The sequence below is a fragment of the Erpetoichthys calabaricus genome, chromosome 17 (genome assembly GCF_900747795.2).
Source record: "Erpetoichthys calabaricus chromosome 17, fErpCal1.3, whole genome shotgun sequence".
Classification (NCBI taxonomy): Eukaryota; Metazoa; Chordata; class Cladistia; order Polypteriformes; family Polypteridae; genus Erpetoichthys; species Erpetoichthys calabaricus.
In genome coordinates, this window is record NC_041410.2 from 63,926,406 (window position 1) to 63,939,241 (window position 12,836).

Sequence of the window (12,836 nt, forward strand, 5' to 3'; positions counted from 1 at the left end):
TTTTTCCATCTTTATCCTTTTTCACCCTAACCTGCTGCACATCTTTACCAGCTCAGTCCCTCTGTCTAGCCAATCGTTACAGGTCCCTTTCTCCCTCCTTAGTGTCCAGCCTCTCATTCAACTCATCATACACCTTTTCTTTAGCCTTCGCCACCTCTCTTCACGTTGCGCCTTACCTCTGTACTCTTGTCTACTTTCTGCATCTCTCTGACTATCCCACTTCTTCTTCACCATCCTCTTCCTCTGTATACTCTCCTGTACTTCCCCATTCCACCATCAGATTTTCTTTTCCTCTATCCAGATGTCACACCAAGCACCCTTCTTTCTATCACCCTTACTACATCTGCTGTAGTTTCCAACTGTCTGGTAACTCTTCACTGTCACCCATTGCCTGTCTCACCTCCTCCCTGAACTCAACCTTGCAGTCTTCCTTTTTCAACTTACATCATTTGATCTGTGGATCTGCCCTCACTCTCTTACTCTTCTTGATCTCCAACGTCATCGTACAGACCACCATCATATGCTGATTAACTACACTTTCCCCTGCCATCACTTTGCAGTCTTCAATCTGAAGGAGAGGATGCATATGATGTAATCTACCTGTGTGTATCTTCCTCCACTCTTGCAGGTAACCTTATGTTCCTCCCTCTTCTTAAAATATGTATTCACCACAGCCATGTCCATCCTTTTGGCAAAATCCACTATCTTCTGACCTTCTTCATTCCTCTCCTTGACACCATACCTACCTATCACATCCTAGTCTCCTCTGTTCCCTTCACCAACATGTCTTTTGAAATTTGCTCCAGTCACCACTTTCTGTCGCTTGGGTACACTGTCCATCACTTAATCCAACTCACTCCAAAAATATTCTTTCTCATCCATTGCACACCCAACTTGCGGGGCATATGCACTAACAACATTCATCATCACACCTCCAATTTCCAGCTTCATAATCATTACTCTGACACTCTTTTCACCTCCAATACACTCTTGACATACTGTTCCTTCAGAATAACTCCTACCCCAGTTCTCCTCCCATCCACACCATGCTAGAACAATTTGAATCCACCTCCGATCCACCTGGCCTTACTCCCCTTCAATTTAGTCTCTTGCACGCACAATATACAGTATCAACCTTCCTTCTCTCCATCATGTCTGCTAACTCTCTCTCCTTACCAGTCATACTGCCAACATTCAAAGTTCCTACCCTCAGTTCCTCTCTTTACCTTCCTTCTCTCCTCCTGCCTCCGGACATGTTTCCCCCCTCTTCTTCGGCCAACAGTAACCCAATTTCCGCTAGCACCCTGTTGGCTAACAGTACTGGTGGTGGTCGCTGTTAACCCGGGGCTCGACCGATCCAGTATGGAAATTTGTATTGTTGTCCGCATATTGATTTGGCAAAATTTTACACCGGATGCCTTTCTTGACGTAACCTTCCCCATTTATCCAGGTTTGGGACCGGCACAAAGAAACACACTGGTTTGTGCATTCCCTGTGGCTGGGTTCACACTCCAGCCCCCATATTTTGAAGACTTAATTGCAGCATCTTTAGCAGCAATAATCACAACTAAACACCCACCTTCATAAAAGGATAAGTGTGTGTCTTGCAAAAAATGTTGCATCACAAACATTAACACTGCTTTTACAAATCCTATAACAAATGGCATATAACAGAGACATAGGCATTGTAAACGTTAACGCTGAGGTCTATGTTGATTACTTAAATTTCAATCTGTCTTAGACGGGTAGTACAGCTAGTTTCCTATTGTTTGAAATCGGTCGTCCAACTTGTAGTGGAGGGGTTGTAGTGGAGGGGTTTTAGCTCACTGTTTCTTGCAGAACTGCTAGAATGCAGGTACAGTATGTTGGTAGGTCTGTGATTGCACTCTGCTTGTTTCAGGTCCTGCCGCAGCATCCTTATGGGGTTAAAATCAGGACTTTGACTAGACCACTTCAGAACTTGAATTTTGTTTTGTTCTGAGCCATGCAGTTGTAGAGCTGCTTTTGTGTTTTGGGACAGTGGCCTGCTGCATAATTCAGTTTCGCTTCAGGTCATGAACCAATGACTATACAATCATCTTATCTGGTAAAATACAGAACTCACGGTTGTTTCAGTAATGACAAATTCTTCCAAAGTATCCCCATGCCATTCATTACACTAATATCTCCATGTTGTGTTACACCAGACTGTTTTGTCTTGGTAGAGTAATATATTACTCTACTTTCCCCTTTTGTATTATTAATATGTAGCCTTTCTCAGAATGCCTCTAATCTCACAGACTTACCACTGTTTATAAGGTATTGCCCCATATAACTTCTCCCCACCTTCCCTTTTACATCTATAATCTCAGGCAAGTAGGTGTAGTAAAAGACAAGCAGGAGTTAAATTACAATCAAATTACGTCAAATTCAAATCGACTCAGTCCTTTTGGGGTGGGGGGTTGGGGGGTTGTAAACACGAATGCTTCTCACTAATGTAACACTAATGTTACATCGCTTTGCCTAAGTTACAAATAAAGATATACAAAATATTTATCAACTTATATTCAAAATCTCATATCACAACACAGACATAGTGGGATCCAGAGTTCTACCTTTGAGTCGTCTGCCCATAGAACATTACTCCAAACGGCGTTGTATCCTCTGGGTGTTTCATTACAATGAGCATTGCTTTTGGATAGCACGTTTTCTTTGCTGCTAACCTATTGATCCCAACTTGACCTCCTTCTTATTGTGAAGACATGAACATTGACATTTCTTTGGATATTCCTCTGAGACCTTCTGTAACTTCACAAATGAGTTGGCACTTTGTCCTTAGGGTAATTTTTTTTAGGCCGGCATTTCATGGGCAGATTCTCCACTGTTCCATATGTTCTCCATTTGGAGATAATGACTCTGACTCTGATGTGCTGGAGTCCTAGACCTTTAGAAGTTTCTCTGTAACTCTTTCCTGATTGGTAAGTTTCAACAACTAATACCCCCCCTTTCTCTTCTCGAATCTCCTTTTAATGAAGCATAGCATTCTGGTAGAAAGCTTAGGGTGACTACTTCACTCTCATTGTAAGGGTTAATATACCTGTAAGATGAGGTTTGGATTCAACAGAGGATGTGTTCAGTCAGCTAAGTCTAATTAACTTTGTTCAACTGTTTGAATGAGTAACTAGGGGGCAATTACTGATTCACATGGGCAAGGCAGGTGAACTTAGTATTTCAGAAGGGGTAGTAAACAGTCTGTGTTACTGAGGTGCCTATCACGCAAGCTGGTGCCCCTCAGAAACCTGTCTATTGTCGGTCATTCGTTGCATTCAACTGATTAAATCTGAAGAAAAACTGAGGTGTTTTAAAACTTTTGACTGGTAATGTACATTAAGTAGCAATTTAGAAAGGTGTTACATGTTTAGTTTGGTTCCCACTGTCTAGTATTACATTTTGTCTAAAGACCTGAAGTCATTTATTGTCACAAATAATAGGATGTCTTGAAGGGACAAAATCTTTTTTCCCAGCACTGTTTTTGCTCTGTAGTTTATCTTTTATCACATTTCAGTGGACTTCCAAGTGAACGTCATCAAGCAGAAAGGGCAGAATTGTGGCATTCCGTTATAGCGGTGAGGTCTCCAAGTGACCCTCAGGCCATTTTGTAAAAGAGAAAATGATGGCAGAACTCACATTGTGCTGTTTGCTCCTATGTTACACCATTGACCTGTTTTGTTCCCTCTGTTCATTTCTGTTTTCTTTTTTTTTTTTTTGGTCTTTTCATACTTGATCTGTCACATTCACCTTGCAATGTGTTGAAAATGTGCTATCGTATCCATCATCACCTTCTCAGAGGTATCCTAGCTTCCTTTGCTAAAGGCAAGCGCTCAAACTGTGATGAAAAGGCAGAGTCAGCCTGCAAAGCAGATAAGCTGCTCATTTGCATTTTCAATTGTACCTTGTTATCATTTAGAAAACGCAGCGCACATGACCTGAAGCCAACAAAAGCACTCTTAACAGGCATGCAAACTAGAAAAGGAGAAGAAATCCATCATCATCATCCACTGCAGAAGCTGCTGGGAACCAATCAGACCTGACAGAGAACGGATCAAAGCGTCGGCAGCACCGCAGGTAAATCTGAATTCTGAAGAAAGTGTAAAAATATAAATTATAAAGATGAAAGGTTTTAGCAGTGTCAAGGAATTTTAATGTATGAGTAGCCAGATGGTGCAGTGGTTAACAATCTCTTTAGCCAATATTACTGTGAAGCACTCTGAGGCATTTTCATGTTTGAAATGTGTTGTGTAAGTAAGTGTTGCTGCTGTTAGCAATTTCAGTGTTCAGTTTGAACACTCCCTCCAACCCCCGAACCATGCTTACTCCAATTTTCTCCCCCAGGATGTGCTATTTGGTAGATGGGCGACTCACACTGGGCTTCAATCTTGTCTTGCATGTTGTGTTACCAGAAAAGGCAGCTCCCCAGATTTGTGTTGATGAGGCAGTATGACAGATAAGAACACGAAGAGGGTGGACAAGCTGGTGAAGAAGGATGGCTCGGTGCTAGGTAGAACTGTGGACTCGCTGGGAATGGTGGTGGAGGAAGGTACACACCATCCCTGACAATAGCAGTCACCCTCTCCCCAACATTTTGGTAGGACAGAGAAGGAAACACAGCAGCTGTCTAATCTTGCTGTGCTGCTGTGAAATTTTATAACTCTCTTGTCAACACAAGAGACTCAGGACCTGGTTTCAACTCTACATTCCAACACTTTAACAATTGACCATTTGTACTTTTTAGCATTTACTTATTTATGTTTTGTTCTCCCTGCCTTTTATAATAATTTGTAACAATTTTTACTTATATGCTTAAGCTACTGGATACCTGAATTTCCCTGAGGGGATGAATAAAGTATCTATCTATCTATCTATCTATCTATCTATCTATCTATCTATCTATCTATCTATCATGATGTGCGAGTCACTGTCTTACACCCCAAAACATGTGGCTGAGTCTCAGTACTCTAGCAAAACCAGCTGTATTCAACTTGAAACAGGAATAGCAGGGTCATTTATTGCAGCAGGAGCTACCACTGTCCTATATACAGACACAGCAAACAGGCAGGGTTGTGGCCAAGTAATACTGTTCCCTGCATTTATAAGGTCCCTTGCATCACCAATTGGCAACAGACGCATATAGCGCAATCTCGATTGGCTTGTAGTTGTTTCCGCAGTGCTCTGCTGCTGCTCTGTGAACCTGTGGTTCAAGCAGTCCTCCATGGAAGTGGCAGGCGCTCTTCAGCATGTTGTCCTGTTTTTGGGTTCTAAAAGAGTTCAGAAACCTCACACTGTCTGTCCATCTACAGTATTATATAATGTTCTTCAGATCTATCTATCTATCTATCTATCTATCTATCTATCTATCTATCTATCTATCTATCTATCTATCTATCTATCTATCTATCTATCTATCTATCTATCTATCTATCTGACAGAGACTGACACACCGGCACCCCTTCCAGGGTCTGTTCGTGCCATGGAGTGAGTGCTACTGTGTAGATTGGCCATGAGTGCCTTGACATTGAATAAAGAAGGCTCAGTAAATGTATGGGCTCCTGTGACCCTGAAATTCATATTGTGTTTGAGATGTGATAGAGGGAGTTATGGACAGGTGTGAAGTGTGCCCCCCACCCACTCCTGATGAGCTGCTCTCATTAGGTGCACTAATTTAGTAATGTGAGTTACATTTTGGGTCTTTGTGGCGCATGGCTTCTAAATGACATTCCCGAACTTGTCTTTTTCATAACAGGGGTACTCACAAAGCAGGAGAGATGCCCATCAGTTTAGAGGTGATCTTTGTGCTGACCATGGTTGGCACCAGCGGTATGGCACTAATACGGGCAGACAACTGTGCCTCTTCAGAGACCTGTCTAGCCACAAACAGAATGACTTTCCCATGGAGGAGCGCCCGACTGCCTTCTTTCATAGTTCCTGAGCATTATCACCTCAACATTCATGTGGACTTTGCCACTCAGACGTTCAAAGGGCAGGTGAAGATCCTGATAGCTGTCACGAAGTGCAGCAGATTCATTGTGTTGCACAGCAAGAACCTAAACATCTGTGAAGCATTTCTGGAGGCCATTCACACTCAGAAGAACATCTCCTTGCAGGTACTCCAGGCCCCCAAGAACGAGCAGGTGGCCTTCACCTCTAACACCAGCCTGGAGGCTGGGCGCAAATATGACCTGACAATCGGCTACACGGCTCCGCTCTCCACAAGCTTTTCAGGATTTTACAAAGTGTTCTACACAACCAAGTCGGGGGCACAGAGGTAAGTGACTGACAAGCATTTCTTGGCTTTCGGCCAAAGCCGTCTTGTTTGAAGAAAGCTGGCTCTTTGTAAGCAAGGTCAGCGTTTGTGTAGTGTGGGTTTGGAATCCCTCAGGGTATTTTGTTTCCAAATTAAGCTCCCTCATTTGGATTCATTTGTTTCCTCAGCAGAGTTACTCATTTTTGATTATCTGGAGGCATTTACATTATTTAAGTGGCACCAGCAAGGAAAGTGTACATTATTTTTCAATGTAATTGGGTATTTAAATAGATGAGCCCATGTGGAAAATACCTCAGCTCAATAAATGTAATCATCAAAGTAGAAAGAATGTGCATTGAGGGCAGCAGTGGCTGCTTGGCAGGAGTGAAAGATGGCACGAAGCCGAGGACCCACTCCTGTCAAGGGTGGTGTGAGTCTGTATGAAGTGTTAAAGAGCTGAAGGAGGGCACACTGAGGCTTGGCTGACTGGACACTGGAGGCTTTCGTTTGAGACTGGAGACTGGAGACACCCTGGCGCATTTACAGTTAGGGCAGGGCTGGAGGGCCACAGTGTGCAGCCCAGTTCCTTAATAAAAAGTCAATTCTTTGCCAGTAATGGAACTTGTTATCAATATAATGGTGTGTTAGTGACTCTGTTTTTCTATGCCTGGTCATTCTTCTGTTTTGAGATTTATAACATAACATCCAAATGATTTGTGGCCTGAAGCAGATTTGTGTGGTGTAGAAATCAAGGCTTTGGACTTCAAACCCTGAGGTTGTGGGTTTAAATCCCGCTACTGACACTGTGTGCCCATGATCGAGCCACTTGTTCTGCAAGTGCTCCAATGGAACGCCAAAAAAAATGTAACCAATTGGATCATAAATGTTGTAAGTCACCTTGGATGAAAGCGTCAGGCAAATAAGTTAATGTAACTCTCTAGTCTTGCGTGGCCAAGTGTTATTTTGTAACAAGAATACACATCTTGGGGACAAGTCATCATAAAGTTTGCAGTGAAGAGTGGCAAAATCTGCAGCTGAAAAGGCTCCTCCCACACGGTTTTGTCCTAAAAAATCAATTTCCTCCAGTCTGTGCTCTTTAAATGGCCGGGGTGCAACTGAGTACGCAAGCAAAGCAAATTAGAAAAGAAACTGAGCGAAAGTCTTGACACCTCAAGAATATAAAAAAGCTACAATTGCAGTTATTAGTTCAAGAGCTCAATAACGTATGTATGTAAATTAACTTAAGCTTAAAGATGATTTTTTATCTCTCTCTCTCTCTCTTACTACGACAATCATTCCATGATACAACAGCAACTAGTCTTCAGAGTGGTCCTATGGTCTGTGCCTAGCACTGCGACCATATGCTGGTGTGGCACATTTGGTATTTATAACTAGATAGTCAAGTTAACTTATTTGAGTTGTTTCAACTATCCGGTCTCGTCTGCGGTAATGCTAGAGTGTCTTTCATTCCACACATTAACTGTTTCCTGTGTACGGCTTCTCCTGTGGTTCTCCATTATCAATAGCAAAAATGCCTTAACGGGAGCTCTTTTCACCACCATTTTACTCGGTCTGGTGGTGCACTGTTTAGTATGAACAAGTACTGTACAGTTCTTTTTTTTTTTTGTTAACATAGCTGCCATTTCTTTGTTCCTCATATTGACTCGGACTATACGGTCGTAAATGTGAACCACTTTGACCACATCTAGCCGGAGTCAGAGCAGAAACTGAGACTTGCTACGTTCAACCACTCTGAGCTGTGCTTAAAGCTGATGTGCTGTGAGGTGCCTATCATGCAAACTGGTGACCCTCTGATTGGGTTGTGACTTTGGGTCTGCCAGATCTCTTCCTATCAGAGTTTCTTCCTGTTTCTAATTGCTTTTGGATTGTGTAGGACACCACCGTATTCACGGACAATTTTTTTTTTTTTTGGCAGTTTCTCTAAATGAAAGGCCAACATTTCTAAGGGTAATAATGTTCTGTCTTGTTTTATTTAGTTTTTGATGTTCGCTTGCCATTATCACTGGAATTGAAAACTTTCTACAGTGTATAGTAAGTTCACTATATACGAATGAGTTCCATTCAGAGAATGTGTTTGTAAGTCCAATTTGTTCGTAAGTGCAGTAAAGGCACCCAAGGAACTGTGGTCTAAATTTAACATCTTATTAAAGAAAGAAAGAAACATTCTCTAACAGGACAATTCAGTGATCAGGCTGGAGAAAAGCTGTTCATTGTATCTTTTAATGACTCCGTGGCAAAATGCCTTGGAGGGAGCATTCTTCAAAAAGCAGTCTGTTACAGCATGGCCAGAATGATCAGAATGGTCCGAGAAACAAAGGATAGAGGTTCATTTTATAAACTGTTGAATTTACATACAGTGTCAATCAATGCATACATTTTACTCTGGTTGATTCATTGGTTTACACCCACATGATTTATATAAAATAAAAGTCTATTATATTATATTCTGGTTCTTCTTATACCTTTAAGTTGTGCCACCACCCTTGAAATTTCTGTGCATATAACAACTGGCCATTCTAGTTAATAGGACATCTGCTGATTTCTTAGTCATCCTTCAGTGCATTTTGTATATTACCATTGACCATCTCAATATTTTTCCTAAACCAATTCTTATATTTCAGTGTACATTTTGTTGTTCACTTGACCTTTATTTGGTTTCCCACATTTATTAACCCTTTTTGCTATTTCTTTAAGATGAATGCTATGTTACCCTAAAATTATTCTTTCACAGAACACAATGCAACTTCCAACCCTCAACTCCTATAGAAAGCATATACATGTACAGCTGTTTGTACATCAGAGAATGCTTTTAAAAGTTAGTATTTGTGTTTTGTTATAGATGTCATATGTATCTTAACAATAAACCACAGAAAGCTAATTTTTGTTACCATTGTTTTCTGTCAGCTGATATCGTTGTTTGCGCTATCGGGTAGCCCATGTATGCAGGCCTATCAGAGTTTCTTCCAGTTTCCAGTTGCCTTTGGATTGTGTAGGACCCCAATGTGCTCACTGATACTTTGACTTGTTTTATGGTTTCTCTAAATGAAAGGCATACACTTCTAAGTGTAATAATGCTCTGTCTTGTCAATTGACATTTTCTTGCATTTGTACTTGAACTGACAACATTCTGTAGTGTAATATTTGTCCAAGTAGTACTTGAGAGGGTATAGTAACAGTCTGTTGCCACTCTGCTTTAAGACAGACAGAGGGTTTTTAAGTAATCAACAGGAGTTGGGACACCTGTGTAAACTGTTTGCTTCAACTTGCAAGGCTTAATTTACTTTCATTGCTGCAGAACATCTATAGATAGTAATCTATTAGTTGATCCCTGAAGAAGGCCCATTTGTAATATTCTGAAATGTCCTTTGTTTTTTGATTTTGATAGCCTAAACTTTAAATCTAAACCTGTGGCAGTTTACTGCTTACCTTTTCACCATTTTAGGGCTTTCATTGCATTTCAAGTGATCAAATTTGAAGAAAAACAGAGGAGTTCTAAAACTTTTGACTGGTAGTATAAATGGTTTAGTCCAGAAACTCACCTCTGTTCATAAGCGTTATGTGAAGTCTCAAATTCATGGGTGATCCCTGGTGCTTCTATGTACTGTACATTGTTTTTAGAGATCAAAATCTAAAGTTAAATGTTATTTGTAATCTTATTTTCTTACCCTAAATGTGCTGAATGTCCTAGTTAAACAGACAGACAGATGCAGTCCTGGCCTTGGAAGAGAGGAGCAGAGGGATGTTAAAGGGAGCTTGGCATCTTGTCAGTTCTAAGGACACAGACTCTTATGCTCATGAAATAACTCATGGAATACACTAAAATATTAATGGTGCTGTGTCCAGAAACGCCTGAAAACTGCACTTACAATTTCTTAAAATGTATGGTAGTTAAATAATAAGATAGGGGGCGGGCGTCAGTCTTTAAAAGACGGAAGAACTTCACAGAGCTGGGAAACAGTACAGAGGGACTTTTTAAATGGATTGTGGAACGAAGAAGGGATCAGTTTTATTTAGTGCCAGTCAAGCAGTTTGATCCACTGCGGCTTCTGGAAAGGTCATTAAAACTCTCCATCTTGAAGAAGGGGCAATGAGTCTTCAAAGCACTTCATTTCGAAGATTCCCATGATGACATAGGATAGGATTGGATGTATCTGTTTTGCTGCAAGATTGTATGAAAAACATTAATGCTATGAGAATGTGTGCTGCAGGAGCTGATTTGGATTCAAACAAAATCCCAGGGACTTGGTTTTTATTTTGTTCTTACTGTTTCTATGTAGATTTCATTTGTATTTGAAAACCTGTCAGCTTTGGTTTTGTGGTTTCTGAATTACGTCTTGTAAACTTGTTAGGACTCTGTAGGAGTAGCGTTGCAACATCTTGCTTTCAAATGTTACACTGTGTTGCTTCCAATTTAAGACAAACTTTTTTTTTCTTTTCATGTTTTCAGACTTAAGATTCGGGTGCACCTGAAATTCGAGACGTTTCATTGTAAGACCTCTTGTAGCAAAAGAAATACAAGAAGTTATGTGTGGGCTAATGAAAGGGAAACTGATTCAGTGCACACAAGGATTGTTAAGTGAAAGTGACTCCATGAAGGGAAAAAAAAACGGGGTCTCGATATACCAGTATATTCACTTATAATTCTTGTATAGGTCAGGAAATTGTTTGTCAAAATCTGTTTTTGGACAAGGGTGGGGGTACATCTTAAATTACTATTCAATTACAAATTCTGTTTGGGCCAGATTTTCAAAACAAGAAATTTAGCCGGCCCAGACATTTTCAGCAGCTGGTAAGCTGCAGGTAATGACAAATTTTAAGTCAACACAAATTAATGTATTGAAAACAAGTAGCGTTCATTCATTGTTTCCCTTTTAAATTTTACCACATATGATGCAGGCAGGTCAAAAGTGCATAAAAACACAATAAAAAAGCTACAGTGCATCCGGAAAGTATTCACAGCGCATCACTTGTTCCACATTTTGTTATGTTACAGCCTTATTCCAAAATGGATTAAATTCATTTTTTCCTCAGAATTCTACACACAACACCCCATAATGACAACGTGAAAAAAGTTTACTTGTGGTTTTTGCAAATTTATGAAAAATAAAAAAATTGAGAAAGCACATGTACATAAGTATTCACAGCCTTTGCCATGAAGCTCGAAATTGAGCTCAGGTGCATCCTGTTTCCCCTGATCATCCTTGAGATATTTCTGCAGCTTAATTGGAGTCCACCTGTGGTAAACTCAGTTCATTGGACATGATTTGGAAAGGCACACACCTGTCTATATAAGGTCCCACAGTTGACAGTTCATGTCAAAGCACAAACCAAGCATGAAGTTAAAGGAATTGTCTGTAGACCTCCGAGACAAGATTGTCTCGAGGCACAAATCTGGGGAAGGTAACAGAAAAATTTCTGCTGCTTTGAAGGTCCCAATGAGCACAGTGGCCTCCATCATCCGTAAGTGGAAGAAGTTCGAAACCACCAGGACTCTTCCTAGAGCTGGCTGGCCATCTAAACTGAGTGATTGGGGGAGAAGGGCCTTAGTCAGGGAGGTGACCAAGAACCCGATGGTCACTCTGTCAGAGCTCCAGAGGTCCTCTGTGGAGAGAGGAGAACCTTCCAGAAGGACAACCATCTCTGCAGCAATCCACCAATCAGGCCTGTATGGTAGAGTGGCCAGACGGAAGCAACTCCTTAGTAAAAGGCACATGGCAGCCCGCCTGGAGTTTGCCAAAAGGCACCTGAAGAACTCTCAGACCATGAAAAAGAAAATTCTCTGGTCTGATGAGACAAAGATTGAACTCTTTGGTGTGAATGCCAGGCGTCACGTTTGGAGGAAACCTGGCACCATCCCTACAGTGAAGCATGGTGGTAGCAGCATCATGCCGTGGGAATGTTTTTCAGCGGCAGGAACTGGGAGACTAGTCAGGATAAAGGGAAAGATGACTGCAGCAATGTACAGAGATATCCTGGATGAAAACCTGCTCCAGAGCGCTCTTGACCTCAGACTGGGGCGACGGTTCATCTTTCAGCAGAACAACGACCCTAAGCACACAGCCAAGATATCAAAGGAGTGGCTTCAGGACAACTCTGTGAATGTCCTTGAGTGGCCCAGCCAGAGCCCAGACTTGAATCCGATTGAACATCTCTGGAGAGATCTTAAAATGGCTGTGCACCGACGCTTCCCATCCAACCTGATGGAGCTTGAGAGATGCTGCAAAGAGGAATGGGCGAAACTGGCCAAGGATAGGTGTGCCAAGCTTGTGGCATCATATTCAAAAAGACTTGAGGCTGTAATTGCTGCCAAAGGTGCACCGACAAAGTATTGAGCAAAGGCTGTGAATACTTATGTACATGTGATTTCTCAGTTTTTTTTATTTTTAATAAATTTGCAAATACCTCAAGTAAAATTTTTTCACGTTGTCATTATGGGGTGTTGTGTGTAGAATTCTGAGGAAAAAAATGAATTTAATCCATTTTGGAATAAGGCTGTAACATAAGAAAATGTGGAAAAGTGATGCGCTGTGAATGC

The 12,836-nt window shown here is 41.2% G+C and overlaps 1 protein-coding gene across 1 annotated transcript in view; it reads left to right on the plus strand.

The window, feature by feature from the left end:
- Positions 1-4,028: 4,028 nt before the first annotated feature.
- LOC114667486 (endoplasmic reticulum aminopeptidase 1-like) overlaps positions 4,029-12,836 on the plus strand; it is an 89,860-nt gene continuing 81,052 nt past the window's right edge. Inside the window, exons 1-2 of the mRNA XM_028822792.2 lie at positions 4,029-4,104; positions 5,780-6,301. Coding sequence (XP_028678625.2) covers positions 5,802-6,301 — 500 coding nt within the window. The 5' untranslated portion in view covers positions 4,029-4,104; positions 5,780-5,801. The remainder of the gene's footprint in view (positions 4,105-5,779; positions 6,302-12,836) is intronic.